At 47.3% G+C, this 23,368-nt stretch overlaps 1 protein-coding gene across 1 annotated transcript; it reads left to right on the top strand.

The window, feature by feature from the left end:
• The first annotated feature begins 2,466 nt into the window (after nucleotides 1-2,466).
• LOC130134104 (apical junction component 1 homolog) lies at nucleotides 2,467-5,751 on the top strand. Its single transcript, XM_056302152.1, has 3 exons — nucleotides 2,467-2,647; nucleotides 4,394-4,715; nucleotides 4,788-5,751. Exons 1-3 carry the CDS (start codon nucleotides 2,467-2,469, stop codon nucleotides 5,749-5,751), a joined length of 1,467 nt encoding a protein of 488 aa, XP_056158127.1.
• The last annotated feature ends 17,617 nt before the right edge of the window (nucleotides 5,752-23,368 follow it).

Below are 23,368 nucleotides of genomic sequence, written 5' to 3'. Positions count from 1 at the left end.
TCACTAATTGCGGTTTGCAGCTATGTTTTTCTGTATGTGATTGTTTTAATTTGCTTCCTTCTAATGTAAAGCACTTTGGGCTAAATTTCATAAATTAAATGTGTTATATAAATAAAGTTTTTTATCATCATTAACATTATTATTGTCATTATTGATAATGTCATTGTTTACGTAAAACTCATAAGTGAAATGATTTAAAACCCTCCAAAAATTGATGCCATACTTAAACCATTTTGCTTCCAAAGTTTATTCATTTGTTCATCACTCTCAGTATAACGAACCTCAATAACTCAGTAAATCAGTATCATTGTTGTTGTTACATGAAACGTTCATTCAGTTATACGGGATTAGTTTTACTCTGCATATTCATGCAAATACATTCATCATCCAAGTAGTTACCGAGGTAACAGTTTCCTCATCATATGTTTAAAAATAGTTAGTAGTTGTTTTTGACAACTACTAACTATGTATGCTGTGGCTTATTACATAAAACTGAAGGTCATCATATAAAAATGTTTTTTATGCATTGCATTTATGTGTTTATTTGCTATGGGCAATTGTTTGTTAAGCCTGCCTGGTTGTATGTAATGTTATCTTATAGTGCAGTACTTTATGTTCCATTGACATTGATGATGATAGCAGAACTCAATCTAGAAAACATATACAATGACATATATCATTGTATATGACATACAGTGCTGCTTGAAAGTTTGTGAACCCTCCAGACATGGTCACTGTTTTTGTAAAAAACATTAAAATAAGCTTATTACACATACATCCGAATCCCAATTTGTAAAGCACACCTTCCAAATAATGGACACACACACAAAAAGAGATATATTTTCATTATTTAATTCAACAAAGGTGGTTTATTTCGCAAAAACTGAACATTTAACATGTGCAAAAGTATGTGAACCCTTGTATCAGTAGCTTGTGGCTCCTCCTTTTGCAGCCATTACTTCAACCAAACGTCTTCTGTAACCACTAACCAGTCTCTCGCATCTGCTTATGGGGATTTTTGCCCACTCCTCCTTGCAGAACTCCGCCAGTTGAGAGAGGTTGGAGGGACATCTGGTATGTACCAACTTCTTCAGGTCTCACCACAACATTTTAATTGGATTAAGGTCCGGACTTTGACTGGGCCAATCCAGAGTACGAATCCTCTTTCTCTGAAGCCATGCCTTTGTAGTTTTGCTGGAATGCTTTGGGTCATTGTCTTGTTGCGCAATCCATTTTCGTCCCAGCTTCAACTCCCTGACTGATGGCAGGAGATTCTGATCAAGAATTTGTTGATATGCCGGAGAATTCATGGTTCCTTGGATAATACGGAGTCGTCCAGGTCCAGAAGCAGAAAAGCAGCCCCAGACCTTCACATTTCCACCACCATGCTTCACTGTTGGGAGGAGGTTCTTTTCTTCATATGCAGTGTTGGCTTTTCTCCAAACATGTTGGTTTTGATTGTGACCAAATATTCTATTTTGGACTTGTCTGTTCAGAGAATGGACTTCCAGAAGGCCTCTGGTTTGTCCAAGTGCTCCCTGGCAAAGTTGAAACAGGCAGCTTTGTTCTTTTTTGAGAGCAGAGGCTTCCTTCTAGCAACCCTCCCATGAATGTCATGGCTATTCAATTTTCGTCTGTTTGTAGACGCATGCACATGTGTCCCAGATGCTACCAGAGAGGTCTGCAACTCTCTAGAGGTGATGTGTGGGTTGGCCTTTACCTGATTTAATATTTTTCTGGTGCTTCTGGGTGATAGTTCTGATGGGCGTCCACTTCTAGGCAGAGTTGCTGTCATGTTGAAGGCCCTCCATTTGTAAATTATTTGTCTTCCAGTGGATGGATGGAGCTGGAATCTTTTGGAGATGGTCTTATAGCCCTCCCCAGACTGATGGACTATCACTACCCTCTTCTTCATGTCCCCGGATATCTCCTTTGCTCTCGGCATTGTTGATTTGTATGGGACCACAATGGTTTGGTTGGCTTCCTCTCTCTTTTAATTAGTGCAGGCCAAACCCTTTCCCAAGGATGTCTCATTTCATTGGTCTGCTTAAATGATTAATTAAGCACCCAAATGTGTTTCACCCGAGTCTGTTACCTGCTTGACTTAACCAACGCAGCTGGGGGTTCACTTACTTTTGCACATACACTAATTCCATGTTTCATGTAGTTTTTGAGCTACTTAAACAAGTCCCACTAAACAAGTACATGCAACTGATAAACATATATCTGACATTTCATACATAAAAACTGGTGATGATAGAATAAGAAAATCATGGTAAAACAACAGAAAAATCTAAACTGCTCAAGGGGTTCACATACTTTCAAGCAGTACTGTACGTCATATACAATGACAAGGCTTAATATATGTTGTCTGGATAAAATTTGCTGACCATATTTTGCTTTTCTTTGCAGGGCCACCCAGCATTAAGACCAATTAATGGAGAACACTAGAATAGTCCTATTAAGATGACACGCACAGACCCGCCTGACATACTAGTATCAACTGTGCATCAAGATATAAACGTGTTCACCATTTCTTCTCACGCCAAGTCCTTGCAACCTTTCAAATCATGTGAGTCTGTGACTAGCGCCACACTGGAGGACAATCAGAGCAAAGTCAAGAAGAGGCACAACCATACTTTTGACTGTAAGTCATTGGAGTACCCTAAATCTCACATATTTTCAATGGAGTCTCCATATTGGAGGATGGATAGGCATGCAGCCAACCTAGATGTTGCCTGGAATGCCTTAGGTCATCAGCAGAGATCTCGTTTTTCAGCACCAGATATTTTCAGCCATAGACTAACTCCTCAATCAATGGATGCAGATTTGGTCAGTGATGTAGTTGTCCCTGAATATAAGAGAAGGCACAGGTCAAAAAGTGCCCCCCGTGTTCAGACCAATCTCACCCCTGTATCTTTTGAAAAGTCCTCTTCAATAGGAAGAAGGGGAAGGGAGGCTGAAAGGGCTCCTCGGGACCCTCGCTGGAGACCAGAAGTGTCACCACGAAGAGAGTCCTCATATGCAGTGACTAGGACACTGATGCATGAAGTACATCCTATAAAATTGCAGCCTCAAATTAGTGATTCCAGTGGATATTCACCCCTCTATGTTGCAGATAACGTAGAGGAAGGAGAAAGGGAAAAAACAGCCACTAGCCCTCATGTCAGGTGTCGCATGGACATCAAACCTGATGAGGCGGCATTACAACATTCTGCAAGGAAACAGGCAGCACATCAAGTAGACATAACTTGGCACATGTACCATGGTGGAGAAAGTAGGAGCCTTACAGTGCCACGCCATTTTTCATTCTCTAAATCCCAAACACCTGCTGACTCATTTGACGAGGAGGGTAGGCAAGCATACCACTATTCTTGCAGCATGCCAAATAGTTACTTACAGCCCATGGAAATTCCACTGCAAAGATTGCCTTCACCAGGTGATTGCTATGGAAGGGAACGCAGAGCTATTTCCAGCCCCAATGTACCAACCAAGTTCTTTTATGAAGATGATGCAGGAAGATATGTTACAACAACTGCTCCCAAACCAAGTTCTTATTTTCATGATGACCGTTACATGCCAGCACAAAATAATGCTCCCAAGGTACAATATGTACAGGATCCAAGGACTCGAATTGTGAATGCTGTTGCGGCCAGATCCTGTTTTACTAAGATGGAGCCCTCTCCGTACCCAGTGCATGCTGGGTATCTTAAACCCTATGCACCAAGTGAAACAGGGCCATACATTATCCAAACACCCCCAACAAGAATGTTTCATGGGGATGATCCTAGGACTTATCAAATTCAAAATGCCCCACCAAGAATCTTCTATCCAAGTGATATGTGTGCAATGCAGCCAGAGCATCATATCCCAGCAAGGGCATATTACACAGAAGGGCGAAAACATGCCCGTGTTGTTCAGCCTCAAATAGATGACTGGTATGGCTCAGATGCTTCTGGATATTCTACCAATCCTACTTCTTATGTATCCCAAGTCACTCCAACCAGAGTAAGACAAGAACCAATGCTGACACCTTGGTACACAAACACATGCACTGCGCCTCCAAGAATTGGCACAGATTCAAAACCGTACTCTAGGTCTTGGGACAATATACTCAATTCACGTGTAGAGAGAGAGCAGCCTCTTCGTCTTCAACGGGGACAGAGCTATGACAACCTTCTTGACCCCAGGAAGCCTGTAGCAGCCCCCATGGATGATAAGCCACAACCAGTGATAGTCAATCTTTCCAACTCACCGAGACGCTATGCAGCCTTATCCATTTCTGATAATTCCTTGATTGACAAAAGTCCAACAGAGACAACAAAAAGCAACAGCAATAAACTATGGCTTGTTACTCCTGAGATAACAATTACTGATAATGACATTCGACCAGGTTACCTTAGCAAGTCTGAAGGGCGATCTGCCAGCTGGGACATTCTGGACTCTCGAAGCACTGAGGTCCCCGAAAGCTGTCAACATGACACCTTCATAAATTCGGTCAAAGAGAAGACACATGATAATGTCTCTCTTCAACAAAGTCTTGAGCAACTTGATGAGTTACTTGCAGATCTTGTGACTGACTACAAGCCACCTAGTAGACGGGCAAGTGAGGATATTTTGGATCAACTGAAAAAACTAATTGACGAAGAAGAGGCAGCGTCTCTGTCCAGAAAGAGCTCAAAGGTTGGGTCAGAGGAACCAGTTCCACTTGACAAGCAACCCACCTCAATTAGAATAAATCCTGATGCTTTTCAAGATGTGGATGGAGGCAGTGACGCAGTAAAAAGTGCAGAGGATTGCTCACCAGACCAAAGCCCAGATGAGGATGACACAATGATGTGTTCAAACAACAAATGCAGGCGGACAGAGACCTTGTTTAATGCTTGCCTGTACTTTAAGTCTTGCCACAGCTGCTACACCTACTATTGCTCTCGTAACTGCCGCAGGGAAGACTGGGATATTCACAAAGAGAGCTGCCTGTATGGAAGAATTGGTAGCATATGCCGTCACATAATCAAGCATAGCCGAGAGACTGTTGAGATCCACAAAGCCTTCTCACGTGTCGCCAAAGTGGGCTTTCTCTCCCGGGGTAGAGGAGTGCTCTTCCTTGGTTTTCCCAACCCTGCGTCATCCAGTAACTTTCTGAAGTATGGTCTAGATAGTCTTCTAATGTCCCCAACATACCTGTCCCTTCGAGAGCTAGAGAGCTTTAAGGGCAACCTGGGAGAGTACTGCAAGGAACTCCAGGAAGCTGGAAAAGAGTATGACCCAAATGAATGTTTCCTCTTGAATGTATCCATTGCTGTTGGTGAGCAATTGCCTGATGGGCCATCACCAAGGTACCAAGCTCCAACTGTTAGGAAATATGCCAAGGTAGCACTGGCTTCCTTGAGCCCAGAAAGAAAGGTTCACAAAAAAGAGAGAGAGATGGAAACATTAATCCTAACGCCACCCCCAGGCACAGCACACATTGACAAAGAGGGAGAGGAAGGCAGGAAGGCCAGGGAGATCTGTTTTATCAATATCCAACGGGAGCTAAGAATCCGGGGAGTTTTTCTTAGACATGAATACCCACAGGTATATCAGCAGCTCTGTGAGTTTGTGGAAAGTAACAGAAGATTCACACCCACAACGATTTATCCTATTGACAAGAGGACTGGTAAGCAGTTCATGTGCATGATCATGGCTGCTTCCGAACCAAGAACACTGGACTGGGTAGGGACCCCCCATCTCCTTGATGACATTATTTAAGTACAACATTTGCTATAAATATATATGTATAGCAATACATATATATTGTTATACATATTTATATATCAAGTCAATTTTATCATTTCTAGATAATTATTTTTGTTATCCAAAAGATATATATTCAGGTCAGTATTACTAGACCTGAATAATACTGACCTAGTATTACTAGGTCAGTATTATTTTTTTAGTATATTGCTAATCAGACGTGTATAGAGAATGAGTATAGTGTATTTTATTTTAGCAGTTAAGATATATATTTTGACCACAATTCATTAATTTGTAGTCAATTTCTTTTCTGGATGGTAATAACGTTGCATTTTTTGTTAATTAAGATCACATTTTATTTGTTTTCAGTTTACTCACAAACACAACGTTTAAAATGTAGATTCTGAAAATGGGATGTTGAGTCCATAACTGTGAGTGAATAGAAAGGGGCTATTTTTCCAAAAGTGATTTTAATGAAACATCATGCAGAAGATTTTAACTAGTTATTTTTTTTTCTTAACCACATAAATAATTCCTATGCAAAAAGATAAATAAATAAATAAAATGGATTGTGAATCACATTCCTTAAAAAAATGAGCCATTTCTGTTGAGAAATTATGAACTGTATATCAAGACTATTAACTATCAGTGATGATGTACTTCCACACTATTTACTGCAAGAAACCAAGCACTTGGAAAAAAGGACATCTGTGCTAATTAAATCATACATAAAAAGACACAGGCACAAAGTGTTACTGCTGCTCGGAGTGTAGTAGTACTCTAGTGCAAGTTGTTAACGTGACGTGGCAGTACACGTTAGTACACGACCTGGAAGACCAGGTCCATCGTGTTCCTGGAAATGCTGCCAGTCATCAGCCACGCAGTAGACATGGCCGCACCTGTTTAGTTGGAAATATTGTGAATATTGAAAGTCAGATTTCAACTTACTGATACAATGCCTGGCATACTATGAAGAGCCACGTGAAGACTGATATGTATGATTATTAACAGATAACGTCCATGTCCCTTGGACAAAAGGTAGCTAGATTTGGCAGTGTAGCTATATGGGACAACAATCCGATTTTTAAAGAAGACGTTCATTGTGTATTTGTGCTGCACTAGCTTGAATAAATGTGTGATTTATATGGCTTTTTTTAGTTCAAGAATTTCAGCAAATGTAAACTATAAAAAAGTTTTGAAATCATTTATCACTGCAAATAAGTCAACTTACCTCTTCTTTTTTAATTCACGGACACAGTACCTTTGTCAAATGACAAAGGTACTGTGCTATATTGTCAAATGACAAAGGTACTGTCCAACCATGTCCAGTAAAGGTTCAGAAGTGGGCTGTTTTTCACCCAATAATTATGATCCAGTTCTTTTCCTTGCAATACCAAGTTTACATGTAGCTCAGAGGACGCATACTGTTATGGAGGCTGGAGTACACGTCTTTACACAGAGGACGCCTCTGTGTCAAGTACACAGAGGACGACATACTGTAACGGAGGCTGAAGTACACGTGTTTCCACAGAGGACGCCTCTGTGTGAAGTACACAGAGGACGTATACTGTTATGGAGGCTGAAGTACACGTGTTTCTTTTCTTCAGACTACTTGTTCAGCTGACTGGCTGTGCTGTACAAATTAAATGATGAATATTTGATTGCACGTGATTCTGTTTTCTATTCTCTGATCTAGTTCTATACCCAGTCTTAGTTCTATACCTGGTCTTAGTTCTATACCTGGTCTTAGTTCTATACCCAGTCTTAGTTCTATACCTGGTCTTAGTTCTATACCCGGTCTTAGTTCTATACCCGGTCTTAGTTCTATACCCGGTCTTAGTTCTATACCCGGTCTTAGTTCTATACCCGGTCTTAATGATGACCACTAGCTTGATGCTTTGACCTACAGAAGTAATTGGTAAGTAGTATACTATGTGAGAAGAACTAAAGAAATATGTGTTTTGTTTTGTTTGAATTTTCTCAGCCGTTCCAGGTCAAGTTAGACATGACAAAGGCAAGGAAGAAGCGCTCTAACTCAAGTGTAGAAATCCTCACCACTGAATTCCTTTTCTACGTGAAACCTGGTGGTCTGAGTGTCTCTATTTATAAACCACATGTAATAAATGGAATGGGAACTGTGTTGTGGATTCTGCCTGTTTGTTCGCTGGACACAACAACGTGTATAGCTATGTTCTTATTACACGCACACGCACACACACAAACACACACACACACACATGCACACGTACACGAGCAAATACCAAGCGTTGTTTTAAACACATTTTTTCGCCGAGAGAAACTCGAGTTCATCAAAAAAGGCTGTAGTTTAAAAACACTACTATTCCACAAATCTGCTATTCCAGACAAGCTAAAAAGTTAGGTTTTTTCAACGTGTTCAGTTGTGCTGTTTCACAGTTTCTCATCGTTGATTACGAGAGATGCTTGACCTACTTAAAAAAAACGCTTCAGTTGCTAACACACAAATGAATTAAGTGTTTCCAAATCAAATCAACATATTTGAATAACACAACTGCTTTAAGTCAAGTGTACTTCATAATTTAGATGCTTTCAAATCAACAGTTTGAACAATTCAGAGTAACACAACTGAAGTCAGGTGTATTTCATAATCTGTTCACTTTCAAGTCAACAGATAGAGTAACAGTTTAATTCAACTAGTTTAATTCAGGTGTACTTCATAATCTCGTCACTTTCAAATCAACACACTGAACACATCAGAGTAACACAACTGGTTTAAGTCAGGTGTACTCCATAATCTGGTCGCTTTCGAGTAAACAGTTTGAAGAAGCTAGAGCAACACAACTGCTTTAAATCAGTTGTACTTCATAATCTCGTCACTTTCAAATCAACAGTTTGAACAATTGAGATTAACACAACTGAAGTCAGGAGTATTTCATAATCTGTTCGCTTTCAAGTCAACAGATAGAGTAAGACAACTGGTTTAAATCAGGCGTACTTAATGAATGATCTGGTCACTTTCAAATCAACAGTTTGAACAAATTAGGGTAACACAACTGGTTTAAATCAAGTGTACTTCATAATCTGGTCACTTTCAAATCAACAGTTTGAACAAATTAGAGTAACACAACTGGTTTAAATCAGGTGTACTTCATAATCTGGTCACTTTCAAATCAACAGTTTGAACAAATTAGAGTAACACAACTGGTTTAAATCAGGTGTACTTCATAATCTGGTCACTTTCAAATCAACAGTTTGAACAAATTAGAGTAACACAACTGGTTTAAATCAGGTGTACTTCATAATCTGGTCACTTTCAAATCAACAGTTTGAACAAATTAGAGTAACACAACTGGTTTAAATCAGGTGTACTTCATAATCTGGTCACTTTCAAATCAACAGTTTGAACAAATTAGAGTAACACAACTGGTTTAAATCAGGTGTACTTCATAATCTGGTCACTTTCAAATCAACAGTTTGAACACGTTAAAGTCACACAACTGCTTTAAGTCAGGTGTATTTCATAATCAGGACGCTTTCAAGTCAACAGTTAGAGTAACACAAAAGTTTTAAATCAAGTGTACTTCATAATCTGGTCAGCTGTTGATATGCGTGGCTCTCCTGTGCTCCGATGTCTAGCCGCGCCCATTCGCCATCGGAGCTATTGATTTGCATTTGTTTAGCAGCGACGGTCGTTGGAGGTGTTGGTTTCGACTTCGTTAGTGCTCCATTCAGTGGTCATGAGAGTCGTTGGAGCCGTTAGTGACCGACTGTTGTTCTTGGAGGCTAGGCTTCTTGAGTCTCCTGGGTACAGATGGAAGGACGGCATTGTAAGTGGGAGATAGGTGGTGTCGCAGACCTCCTCCTCTGTTGAGGGATGGTTTATCCAGTTTCATATAGATGGCTTCCCTCACCCCTCTTTCAAACCATCTATCTTCCCTGTCCAAAATGTGTACGTTGCTGTCCTCGAAGGACTGTGTCTTCTCCTTTAGGTGTAGATAGACTGCTGAGTCTTGTCCTGAGGAGTTTGGCCTTCTGTGTTGGGCCATCCGTTTGTGTAGTGGTTGTTTGGTTTCTCCTATGCATAGGTCAGTGCAATCCTCATTGCATTGTACAGCATACACCAGATTGCTTTTCCGGGTGTGTGGTACATGGTCTTTGGGATGAACCAGTCTTTGTCGGAGTGTGTTGCTGGGTTTGCAGTATACCGGGATGTGGTGTTTGTTGGAAATTCTCCAGAGTTTCTCGGAGAACCCAGAAACATACGGGATGACTGTGCTATTCCTTCTGTTCCTTTTCTCCTCGTCGCTCACCTCGTTGGTCTTTTTGGAACGTGTTGCAGTTTTTACAAAGGTCCAACTGGGGTAGCCGTAGGTTTTTAAAGCTCCCCGCAGGTGTTTGTGTTCTTCTCGTTGGGCCTGAGTGCTGCTGGGCACATTGTCAGCTCTGTGTTGCAAAGTTCTGATGACGCTCAGTTTGTGTTCCAGAGGGTGGTGTGAGTTGAAAAGTAGACATTGGTCTGTGTGTGTAGGTTTCCTGTAAACCCCAATGTGGAGGAACCTGACTTCCCCAATGTGGACGTCACAGTCCAAGAAGGGCAAACTGTTGTTCTTTACGTCTTCCCTTGTGAACTTAATGTTTTTGTCCACTGAGTTGATGTGTTTGGTAAACGCTTACACCTCTTGTGTTTGGATTTTGATCCATGTGTCGTCCACATATTGGTTCAGATATGTCGGTCACTAACGACTCCAACGACTCTCATGACCACTGAATAATGAAGTCGAAACTAACACCCCCAACGACCGTCGCTGCTAAACAAATGCAAATCAATAGCTCCGATAACGACGTGCGCGGCCATAACATCGGTACACAAAACAGCCACTCATATCTGCGGCTCTGTTAGCGACGGGCGTTGGTAAACACGGATCACAAAGAGCCATGCATATCAATAGCTCTGACAACGACTCCAAGAGGATAAATTCTGAGTCTCATCACCAGCCAGTCAGACTAGCTTGGTACAGTCGGAAAGGCACGAACTGAGGAAGCCTCTTGGATGAGAGGCAAAACGTCTTCACGGATATATACCAAGTCCAGTTGCACTTGATTCAACTCCTTTAGATAAGTTAGAGTAAAAACAACTGCTTTAAATCAGGTGTACTTCATAATCTGGTCGTTTCAAATAAACAGTTTGAACACGTTATAGCAACACAACTGCTTTAAGCCGGGTGTACTTCATTAACAAGCTGCATTCAAATCAAGAGGTTGAACAAGTTAGAGTAACACAACTGCTTTAAGTCAGGTGTACTTCATAAACTGGTCGCTTTAAAATCAACAGTTTGAACAAGTTAGAGTAACACAACTGCTTTATGTGAGGTGTACATCATAAAGCGGTTGCTTTTAAATCAAAACTTTGAACAAGTTAGAGTAACACAACTGCTGTCACAGCCTCTCGCCCTTGACATCAAAGCGATCGCCCCTGACACCTGCTGAACCCCCCCCCCCCATCACAGCCTCTCGCCCTTGACTTCAAAGCAATCAGCCTCTCGCCCTTGACATCAAAGCGGTCGCCCTTGACACCTGCTGACCCCCCCTTCACCCCGGTACACCAGCTAGCCATCAAAGCAGTCAGCCGCTCTCCCTTGACATCAAAGCGATCATCACCCTTAAAAAGCCTCCGCTGTGGACCAGTCTTCGCTGGAACGTCGCCTTTCATGGACTTCTGCCTGCCTGCCTATCTGCCACTGAGCCAACTCCTGCTCTACCCCTGAGATCGGTTACTTCAATAAAGACTTGACTCTTCCCTTACCTGGTTGTCCCGTCTGCTTTTGGGTTCTTTCCTGATACGTGACAGTACGTTCCAGCCACTATGGACCCAGCAGACCATTCCACCACAGACCTGGCCAAAGTCTGCCAGGCTGTAGCCAACCGGGAATCGGTCCTCGGCCAGCACAGCCAGGTGCTACAGGAGATGGCTGACGCCCTCCGTGAGCTCGGCTCAAAGATCTCCGGAATCCAGACCCAACTTGGTGCATCTGCTGGCCCGGGACCCGCCCCTCCAGCTCCGCCACCCTCAGCGCCATCAACTTCGGCCAAGGAACCATGGGTTGCCCCGCCCGATAAGTATGATGGAGATTTTGGACTTTGTCGCCCTTTTTTGATGCAGTGTGAGATTGTGTTTAACCAGCAGCCCCAGTCATATACCACGGATGGAGCCAAAGTCGCTTACATCATGGGTCTTCTCCGGGGAAGCGCCCTGGATTGGGCTACAGCGGCGTGAGAGATGCGGGCCTCCACTTCCTCATCCTACGCTGAGTTCACCACTGCTTTTCGCCAGGTTTTTGATCATCCCGTGCGGGGAAAGGATGCTTCAAAAAGACTGATCTCTCTCCGCCAGGGTTCCCGCAGCGTCGCTGACTACTCAGTTGAGTTCCGTACGCTATCAGCGGAGAGCGGATGGAACAACGAGTCCCTCCAGGCCGGCTTTTCCAGCGGTCTCAGCGAATCCATAAAGGACGAATTGGTTTCCTACCCCGAGCCTGGAGGGTTGGAGGAATTGGTTACCCTGGCCATTCGTGTGGACAACCGTCTCCGGGAGCGGAGGCGAGAGAGGACGCGCCGCTTTCCTGGTCACAACAACTTTCCACGGGCCACACCTCCAAACTCTGGGGGCCGAGCTCGCTCGCCTGAGGCTGACGTCCTCCGAGAAAACCCGAGGCGTGACTCTTCCCCAGCTTCGGAGCCGATGCAACTCGGCCGCTTCCGGCTCAACCCGGAGGAGTGTCAACGCCGCATCACCGAGAACAGCTGCTTGTATTGTGGTCAGCATGGCCACTTTCTCGCCTCCTGCCCTCACCGTCCATCAAGACTAGCAGGCTCACGAGGGAGGAGGAGGAGGATCCTCGTGAGCCCAACTGTCTGCCCCCTGTCTCCTCGTCCACGTACCCAGTTGCAAGCTACCATCAGTTTTAAAGGTCAGTCCACTAAACTTTTGGCTTTAATTGACTCTGGAGCTGATGAAAGCTTTTTGGATGCAAGTGTTGTGAAGCAGTTAGGTCTTGCCACTGTAAGTCTGGACCAGCCTCTTGAAGCTAATGCCCTGGAAGGACGTCTCCTGGCCCGGATAACCTCTAAGACCGAGCCTGTGCGCCTCCTGTTGTCGGGAAACCATCAAGAGGAGTTAAGTTTTTTTGTTATCAATTCTCCATTTGCTCCCATTATACTTGGTCATCCCTGGCTGGTTAAGCATAGTCCCCATATTGATTTGTCATCGGCCAGAATTTCAAGTTGGAGTCCCGTCTGTCATGCCATATGCCTCCAGTCTGCTCTGCCTCAGTCTATCCCCTGTCGGGTGTCAAGCCCTGGCTCCAGGAATGCCAAGCCCGATGCTCTGTCTCGTGTGCATGGGAAGGAGTCTGAGCCCAAGCTCCAACCTGACACCATCGTTCCCTCTACCTGTGTGTTTGCGGCTGCGGCTGTCACCTGGAACATTGAAAGGGAGGTCATGGCAGCACAACAGACTCAGCCCGACCCAGGTAACGGTCCCCCTGGGCGCTTGTTTGTTCCAGATGCTGTTAAATCTAGTGTGTTGCAGTGGGCTCACTCTTCCAAACTCACCTGCCATCCTGGAGTAACCCGTAACCTAGCCTTCCTCCGTAGGCGGTTCTGGTGGCCTTCCATGACGGAGGATACTGGGTCTTTTGTTTCTGCCTGTCCTGTTTGTGCCCAGAATAAGCCCTCCACTCGGGCCAGTTTCGGTCTGCTGCGCCCCCTGCCTGTTCCACACCTATTGTATTTTTAAATCACGTCAGGACACAGCGCTGTCGCTCGACACAACCTCTCCGTGGCATTCTTTATTTAGACTGACACAGCATCAAAGGCAGACCCGATCAAACAACCCAGAGCCCGCAGGCATCACCAATCGATCCCAGCACAATAGAACAGCACCAAATCAAATGCAGCACTGTCGATGTGTGCATACATAACATTCCCCCCCCCCCGGCAGGATTTCAAACATGAAAGGTTGACACAAAGTCCTCTAGGTGGCCAGGGCGTAAACGTGTGCGAACAGGTCGCGGGGCGGCCTGAGGCTGGGCAGGCCGAGGTGGGGAGGGAGATGGCAGGGGAAGCTGAGGCCCAGAAATGTCTGGGGCCCGTGTAGGAGCTGCATGAAGCCCCGGGGCGTCTCGCCATGCTGAGGGAATGGCTATGGTTGTGTCACCAGCTGTGTGTGGCGGAGCTGACACCTTCCGTAGACGACTGGAGTGCCACCGAGTGCCATCGCTGAGGAGGTAAGTGGCTGGGCCCAGCTGACGGGTGACTTGGAGAGGAGAGGACCAGTATGAAGCCATTTTATTGTCCCTGTGGGGCCTGCGGACCCTGACCCAGTCTGACACATTGATGTCTGGCACCCTGGTTCGTTTTGACTGGTCAAACCGTTGCTTCATCCGCGTCTGCTGACGAGTGACTGAGGCTCTGACCCCAGAGGAAGGTGCCTGAGGTGTGGAGGGGCGGAGCCTGTCAAGGGGCATGCACAGTTCCCGGCCTAGCATGAGAGAGGCTGGGGAGACGCCTGTGGTCGAGTGCTGTGTGGCCCGATAGTGCAGCAGAGTGTGACGGATGGCCTGCGTGAAAGAGCACCCTTGGGCCATGTGTGCTCTGAGGCCGTTCTTCAATGACTGGTGAAAACGTTCAACGCCGCCATTGGCCTGGGGGTGGTAGTACGCAGTGCGTATATGACGGATGCCCTTGCTGTCGAGATAAGCAGTGAACTCAGCAGAGACCAGCTGAGGGCCGTTGTCAGTGGTGATGGCCTTTGGGAGGCCCCAGCGAGAGAAAAGAGAGTCCAGGAAGTCGATGATGATCTGTGAGGTCACAGTGCCGGAAGTGGTGAGTTCAGGCCATTTTGAGTGTAGATCGTAGGCGACCACCATGAAGCGTTGGGGGTGGGGAACTCCATGGATCTCACCACAAATGTCCAACTGCAGGTGTTCCCAGGGCTGAGAGGGCCAGGCGAGAGGTTGCAGGGGTGGGGGAGCCTGGTGGCCAGTCTTGCCACTCACAAGGCAGGCAGAACAGTCCTTCACCAGAGCCTCAATATCTCTGTCTATCCCCAGCCACCACACCAGGTCTCGGCAGCGCTGTTTCAGTTTCACAATGCCCAGGTGGCCTTCATGCGCCGTATTCAAAACACGTGCACGGAGAGCAGCTGGGACCACTGTGCAAAACCCATGTGCCACGCAGGTGTCGTTCCAGCAGGAGAGCTCCTGTCTGACTCGGGCGAACGCAGCCAGCTCCTCTGGGACCTTGTGAGGCCAGCCGTTCTGGATGTAGGTGCGGAGCTGGGAGAGGACAGGGTCCTGTTCGGAGGCTGCCCTCAGCTCCTGCAGAGAGACAGTGGCCTGGAGGGGTGTGTGTAGCATTTGGACAATGTCCTTTTCCACACAGTCAGTGTCCGTCTGTGGCGCTGGGGTGGAGACAGAGCGAGAGAGCAGGTCGGCGACAACCTTGTCTCTGCCTGGGGTGAACTGCAGGCTGAAGTTGTACTGGCGGAGGCGGTCAGACCAGCGGTGCAGCCTCAGGGGTTTGTGGCCTGTCCCAGATGTGGACAGCAGCGCTGTCAGGGCCTGGTGATCTGTCCTGAGGGTGAAGGAGCGGCCATAGAGGTAGAGGTGCCACCTTTCACAAGCCCAGATACAGGCTAACGCCTCACGCTCACCCACGGAGTACCGCTGCTCGGTCAGGTTGAGGGCACGGGAGGCGAAGGCAATGGGCTTCTCCACACCGTTCTGGGTTTGAGACAGCACGGCCCCTATCGCTGTGGCTGATGCGTCACAGGTCACAAAGGTGGAGCTGGAGATGTCGAAGTGAGCCAACACTGGTGGTGAAGTCAGTTGAGTCTTGAGATCACGCACGGCGTCACTGCATGCCTTTGACCACACCCATGGCTCGTCCTTACGCAGCAGCTGGCGCAGGGGGGCTGTGGTCGCAGAGTACTGGGGAAGAAACCTCAGGTAGTAACTTGTCATACCCAGGAAGGAGGCGACCTGGGCGGCCGAGCTGGGCTCAGGGATGGCCTGAATGGCATCCACGTTGGATTGTAGTGGAGTTACACCGCTCGCTGACAGCCGGAACCCCACGAAGTCGATGGCTGGCACAGACAGGACACATTTCTCAGCATTGAGAGTTAGCTTGTGCTTGGACAGGGCTGCGAAGACCATGTTAAGGCGCTTGTCGTGGATTTCACTGGTGGGCCCGTGTACCACTATATCGTCCAGATAAATGGCCACGCCCAGTATGCCAGCCAGCACGGAGACCATGATTTTCTGGAAGCAGCTAGGGGCGGAGCTGAGACCGAAAGGCATCCTGGTGTAGCGAAACACTCCTGCATGTGTCACAAAGGCTGTGAGGTTTCGGCTGCTGGGGTGGAGGGGCACCTGTAAGTACCCCTGTCTGAGGTCGAGCTTGGAGAACACCTCAGAGCCATAGAACTGAGCAGTGAGTTCTTCTGAGGTGGGCAGTGGATACTTATCAGGGACCACTGCCTTATTTACTGCACGTAGATCGACGCAGACACGCAGGCCCCCCGACTTCTTCTTGGCCACCACGAGGTTTGAGACCCAAGGTGACGCGTCCACCGGTTCAATGATGCCAGCTTCCAGCAGTTGTTGCAGCTCGGCGGAGACCCCATCACGGAGAGCCAACGGGATGCGGCGCAGTGGTTGGATGACAGATTTCACAGCAGGGTTGAGGAGAGGTTGATGGGTGAAGGCGGAGAGGCAGCCCAGCCCCATAAACAGCGATGGCAACTTCTGCTGCCAAGGTGTGGCGACAGTCAGGATTGCTGCCCCCCTTGTGTCTAAGAGGGAGAACCCCAGAGCGGAGAACAGGTCCAGGCCCATCAGGTTGGCCCCACGGCGTGCCACATGAAAAACTGCATTGGGCACCAGCTTGGTTCCATAGCGGACAGTCACTTGGAGAGAGCCAACCAGATCGATTTTGGAGTCACCATACCCACAGAGGACAGCTGAGGGTGCGGACAGTGGCAGTGAACCGAAAAATTGACTGTAGGTATCAACATTCAGGAGAGACACACCTGCACCGGTGTCCAACAGCAGGGGGATGCACACATCATTAATGTTGACTGTGCATGATTTGAATGACACTGGCCCAGAGCTCACCTTGTGAATGACGGCGGTTGAAGACTGGGGGGTGTGGCCCTCTGACCCAGCCGGGGAAGATCGACAGACGTTGGCAAAGTGATTGTGCTTACCGCAGCTACGGCATGTCTGGCCACGGGCAGGGCAGTTCTGAGCCCTTGAAACATGAGACCAAGACGCACAGTTACCACAGGACTGTTGAGGGCGGGGCCGAGAACGCCGTCGTTGCAGTTGCAAGACGTCCCCAGTGGAGTCGGCGCCCGCCTCGCTCTGGTTGGGTTGCGTCCCGAGGGGCAGCCGTGAGTAGAGGGAGGAGTCGTTGGCAGCTTGACTGGAGGTGGCCACTTGCTGTGTATTTAGCATAGCAGCACACTCAGCTGCTCCCTCAACCTGTAGTGCGATGGTAATTGCTCTGGACAGCAGCAGATCATCTTTTTCCAGCAGGAGAGTCTCACGCACCTTTGCGTTGTTGGTGTGTTCGATTAGCTGGTCGCGAACCATCTCGTCCTGAAGCGCGCCAAACTTGCATGAGCTAGCTAGCCCTCGCAAATTAGCTACGTACTGCCGCACAGACTCACCAGGCAGTTGGTGTCGCTGACGGAATATAAATCGCCGAAGGAGGGCACTCTGTGGAGCAGCGAAATGGGTGCTCATAAGTCCCACAGCTTCGTCAAAGTTTGTGACGTTCCCCAGAGTCCCGAGCACACGATGACCCTCTGCTCCCAAGCAGTGTAGCAACAGAGCCGTCTTCCTAGCCTGGCTCACGTCGTCGAGCCCTGAGGCGATGATGTAATTTTCAAAACTATGTAGCCAGCGAGTCCATGGTACCGGAGGCTCGCCAGGTAACGCCAGGAAGGGGGCAGGTGGTGGGAGAGAGATATCAGCCATCCTCGTCGCCAATATTGTATTGAGAAATCACGTCAGGACACAGCGCTGTCGCTCGACACAACCTCTACGTTGCATTCTTTATTTAGACTGACACAGCATCACAGGCAGACCCGATCAAACAACCCAGAGCCCGCAGGCATCACCAAGCGATCCCAGCACAATAGAACAGCACCAAATCAAATGCAGCACTGTCGATGTGTGCAGACATAACAAGGGGCTTACCAGCGTTTCCCACTGGAAGTAACAACCCCTTTCAGCCCGCGATTTAGCAAACACCGTTCACATGTGTCGCACCGGGCATTCATGCAGCATAAGCCTCGGTTTGTAGCTAAGAGCCGTTCACAATGTGCTGCACGAGGCCTACCTACACATGTAGCCTGAGCCTCGAATGTTGCTAGTGCTAACTAACGTTAGCCAGTACAAGAAGTGAATCTCTTGTGCTGCTTAGCTACGGGTGCTTAATAGTGACGAGCATAATCGTTCAATAAACATTAGGTTCACATGCATCGAAACTGACGATATTAAATGATTCCAAGTAGAAAATTCAACAAGCCAACTAGCTAGATAGCATTTGCCTTGGCGTGGGACTGACAAGCTAGCATAAGCTAACGTGAGCTAGTGAAAATTCGCACACATTAAAATGTATCTGGATGTAACGTTACATGTATATAGACATCTCCGATATCGTTATGCAAGCAGGTGAGCGGCTAACGTTAAACCGGAATTAAGCAAGCGAGACTGTGTGGCTAGCTAGAATTAGCAGGCCCCGTTTATAGCAGCTAGCAGCAGGTCTGTCTTCTAACGTCAGGCGTAGCCAATCGCTCGGTTGGTTGTCGGTGTGATAACGTGGCAATATTCGCTAACTTTTTAAAAAAAATAATATTCGCCAACTAACGTTAGCTAGCGTATGCTAGCTAGTCGTTTCCTAGCCAGGCTAGCTAGCTATGAACGTATAAACTGCCGTGCGATAACGTTATAATTAGCTTTAATCAGTCACTTAAAAACCACACCCGAGTGTGCCAAAATGTTACAAAAACATGTCGATATTCAATGTTTACTGGGGTTTTTCGCGCTTCGGCTCACTTCTTACCGAGAAATTGGCACTTGGCACAAGTTGGCCGTGAACTTGACTTCTCCTCAGGGCTCCAAGCAGTGAAAAGAAAAATGGCATAAAATCAAGAGATTTTGAGAACCAAAGTTTGGCTACGTCAGTAGTCACGTGACATACTGGATGGAAAAATAGTCTTTGGTTTTAAGTCAGTCAAATACATTGAACCAATGAGGCCCTGATTTCCATTGAATTAAAGGGATTTTAATACATATATAGACCCAAAATATCATAAATACAATTATATCGGGTCCAATCAAATAAAAAACACGCTTTAATTGAATGGCAGCATATGATCACTTTTTACTGTGTGGATGCAAACAGTGAAACTTATGTAACCCCTTTTTCACTGGCGGGTGAAGTAATACTTGGGGTAGCATTGGTCGAGGATCAATGACCACACCGGGTTATAGAACTCAGGTTTAATCGTGGCTCAGTAGGCAGACGTAATAACCATACGTGGTAGTGGTGTAACCATAATAACAGTCCGGGTAGTACATAACACCTAGTGTAGTTCCAGTGGATATACATGGCGTTATATCACTACAACCAGCTGCACTGATGTTTGCTCGGGAGCTACAGACGCCTGTGGATCTGGTCTTTGGCAAGCCGCCAAACCCACCAGTACGAGTGCCGCCGGGCCAGGACTATGTAGACGCACTACAGGACCGGATGGAGGCTCCTCATCAGCAGGCTCCAGAGAATATGGCTTCTGCAGGGGAAAGGCAGAAGAGAGCCTATGATGTACGTTGCCACCGCAAAGAGTACCAGCAGGGGGACAACGTATGGGTGTATGACCCACGGCGAACGAAGGGACGGTCCCCAAAGCTGAACAGCAACTGGGAGGGGCCCTGCCTCATCCTGAAGAGGATCTCAGAGGTCATCTATAGAGTGAAGCTCCACAGCCGCCCTCGGATAGTCATCCTTCACCAAGATCGCCTCGCACCTTACTTAGTACAGACCAGGCTACCGGGGTCCAGGGAGGGGGTAAGGACACTGCTGGATCAAAGCCAACCTCCCTGGATGTCAGCAAGGAGCTACCATTAGAGCACCTTGTTTTGGGCCAGGGAGGGGGCGGGGACACTGGGTTTACAGAGCTGCCCTCCCTGGCCACGAATGGAAACAGCGGTGACGTCGACGTCGACGGTGGGGGCTCAGACCCAGCGGATGCAGAGCCGCCCCCGACATCCATCAGCAGCCCGCGGCAAGGAGCAGCCCGGGATGGGAGAGGTGCTCGGCGGAAGAAACCCTCATGGTGGATGGACCCATCCACATGGGATTTGGGTTAGGCCAACGGGACGTTGGTCTTTCAAGGAAGGAGGCAGTGTGGCGAATTCAACTAGAGTGTTCCTGCTCCAAGTTCATTTGCATGTTACCCACGATGCAACTGAAATGTCGATGTTCTGGTTATGTTGTGGGCTATTGAACACGTTAAAAACGGGCATATCTGTTACAGATAGCGGGGATGTGGTGCAAGGTGATGGGGACGTTACGAGAGAAGTTGATTAGACAACATGCTATTTCCCACCATGAGGGTAAAGAGTAGGCAAATCGATGAGGTCGCTTCTGTGGCCAAGAAAAGGATCAAGCTGAGACCAAAACGAATTTGTGACTGTTATGACTAGCTTGGCTTGCGGTCATTAAAAGCTTGCTTGTTAACTCTGAAAAGTTTGCTGAGAAGTCCATTATTTGACCACGTCAAAATATCATCATGTTGATTTTATGTCAACCCATTTGGCCCCGTTACACTGGGAGGAGCCATTACATATGAAGCCCCTGCCCCCCCCCCAAAAAAAACCAAACAAAAACAAAACAAAAATAAAAAATGATGTCAGTCATTTATTTGCGACTGTTGTGCGGACTGTGTGTGTTGAGCAGCGACCCCCGGTACACCCTTGTTACAGTCGTTTTTGCTGACCCGGAGGTTGTACTGTCAAGCAAGCGCCACAAACAACGCGCGCGGACAGCCTGGACACGGCAGCACTGGCACATCCTACAAGATTAATAAAGTGTGAGTATTAATCATATACGTTTTGATGCAAGCTGTGCCTTGCCCCTTTAAGGAGAGGGCTTAGTGGGTATTGTGTGTGTGGGGGGGGGAGGTGATGTAGACGCAGCCGTGTGTGTGTGTGTGTGTCTGTGTATTTTCTGTTTGTAGCCGCAGCCGCGGAGACGCTAGTTTGCCGACAGATAGGAAGGTAGCCACCGTTACCAGTGATGATTGTATGCAGGGAGGGAGGGAGGGAGGGAGGGAGGCTGCCGTGTGTTAAATGGGACTGCAGTGCAGTGCAGTGGCCGGCCCGTTCTCCACCGCAGAGTTGGTCCGGACTCTTTATGAAGTTGTTACCAGCTACGAGCCAGGCTAAGCTAAATAGACTAGCGAGACACCCACCAGAGGCTTCCAACTACGGTTCGGAGCCGCGACGCTGGAGAGGTAACAGTACTAGACGTGCTGCCGCACTAGACGTTTTGTTGTTTTGTTGTGTTAAGTTACAAGTAAAGCTGAGCGTCGCTGTGTAAGTTAGCTTTTACCTAATCAACGTTAGCCAACTTGCTAAGTAGGCTGTTGCTCTGCGTGCGCGTTTTCATTTTTGGGGTAGCATGCGGCGATAGCTTTTGTTAAAAAGCATGCTAATTTGCCCTGGGAATCAGTGGAGGCTGATGGAAGTGCCCCATTTGTATCTTAACTGTCATCTTCTTCTCTCTATAGACACTGTGGGACCTGAGCAGGACCCAAACAGACCTCACCTGCGATGCAGTCCCAGGTAGACCAGTATAGTATGGTCTATAATAGCAGATCATGATCCAGCTCAAGGTTATTGTAGTTCACTAAAACTGAACTAAAACCAGGTGTGAAAAGAGAAGAAAAAAAAAACGTTTCAGTTCACTGAAATAAAAATAAAATTTGACTTTAGAGGAGCAAGAAGAGGAAGCGAGTGAAGGCAGAGCCGAAGATCAAATGGTGGAAGTTGAAGAAGGAAAACTGTTGTGTGGAGTTCAGGCAGGGGTTAAGACAGGCACTGGGTGGATAGTGGAGAATTGCCGGACGGCTGGGCAACCACTGCAGAAATAGTGAGGGAGACAGCTAGGAAGGTACTTGGTGTGTCGGCAGGACAGAGGAAGGAAGACAAGGAGACTTGGTGGTGGAGTGAGGAAGTACAGCAAAGTATACAGAAGAAGAGGTTGGCAAAGAAGAAATGGAATAGTCAGAGAGATGAAGAAAGTAGACAGGAGTACAAGTAGACACAGCGTAAAGCTAAGAGAGGTGGCAAAGGCAAAAGGCGTATGGTGAGTTGTATGACAGGTTAGACACTAAGGAAGGAGAAAAGGACTTGTACCGATTGGCTTGACAGAGGGACCGAGCTGCAAAGGATGTGCAGCAGCTTAGAGTGATGAAGGATAGAGATGGAAATGTGCTGACGAGCGAAGAGAGTGTGCTGAGAAGGTGGAAGGAGTACATTGGGGGGCTGATGAATGAAGAAAATGAGAGAGAGAGAGCAGGTTGGATGATGTGGGGATAGTGAATCAGGAAGTGCAGTGGATTAGCAAGAAGGACGTGAGGGCAGCTATGAAGAGGATGAAGAGTGGCAAGGCAGTTGGTCCTGATGACATACCTGTGGAGGCATGGAGATGTTTAGGAGAGATGGCTGTGGGGTTTTTAACTAGATTGTTTAACTCAATCTTGGAAAGGGAGAGGATGCCTGAGGAGTGGAGAAGAAGCATACCAGTACCGATTTTCAAGAACCAGGGCGATGTGCAGAACTGTAGCAACTACAGAGGTATAAAGTTGATCAGCCACAGCATGAAGATTTGGGAAAGAGTAATCGAAGCTAGGTTAAGAGGAGGAGAGGTGACGATTAGCGAGCGGCAGTATGGTTTCATGCCACGAAAGAGCACCACAGATGCGATGTTTGGTTTGAGAGTGTTGATGGAGAAGTATAGAGAAGGCCAGAAGGAGCTACATTGTGTCTTTGTAGATTTAGAGAACGCATAAGCCAGGGCGCCGAGAGAGGAGATGTGGTATTGTATGAGGAAGCCGGGAGTTGCCGAGAAGTATGTAGGAGTGGTGCAGGATATGCACGTGGAAGTGTGACAGTGGCGAGGTGACAGATGGGTTCAAGGTGGAGGTGGGATTACATCAAGGATCGGCTCTGAGCCCCTTCTTGTTTGCAATGGTGATGGACAGGTTGACGGATGAGATCAGGCAGGAGTCTCCATGGACGATGATGTTCGCGGATGACATTGTGATCTGTAGCGAGAGTAGGGTGCAGGTGGAGGAGAGCCTGGAGATGTGGAGGTATGCACTGGAGAGAAGAGGAATGAAAGTCAGTAGGAGCAAGACGGAATACCTGTGTGTGAAAGAGAGGGAAGACAGTGGAATGGTCAGGAGTGGAGGTGACGAAGGCATATGACTTTAAATACTTGGGGTCAACAGTCCAAAGTAACGGGGAGTGCAGGAGAGAGGTGAAGAAGAGAGTGCAGGTAGGGCGGAGAAGAGTGTCAG

The sequence above is a fragment of the Lampris incognitus genome, unplaced genomic scaffold (assembly GCF_029633865.1).
Source record: "Lampris incognitus isolate fLamInc1 unplaced genomic scaffold, fLamInc1.hap2 scaffold_83, whole genome shotgun sequence".
Taxonomy (NCBI): domain Eukaryota; kingdom Metazoa; phylum Chordata; class Actinopteri; order Lampriformes; family Lampridae; genus Lampris; species Lampris incognitus.
Note: the sequence above shows the minus strand (reverse complement) of the source record. Positions and strands in the feature narration are given on the sequence as shown.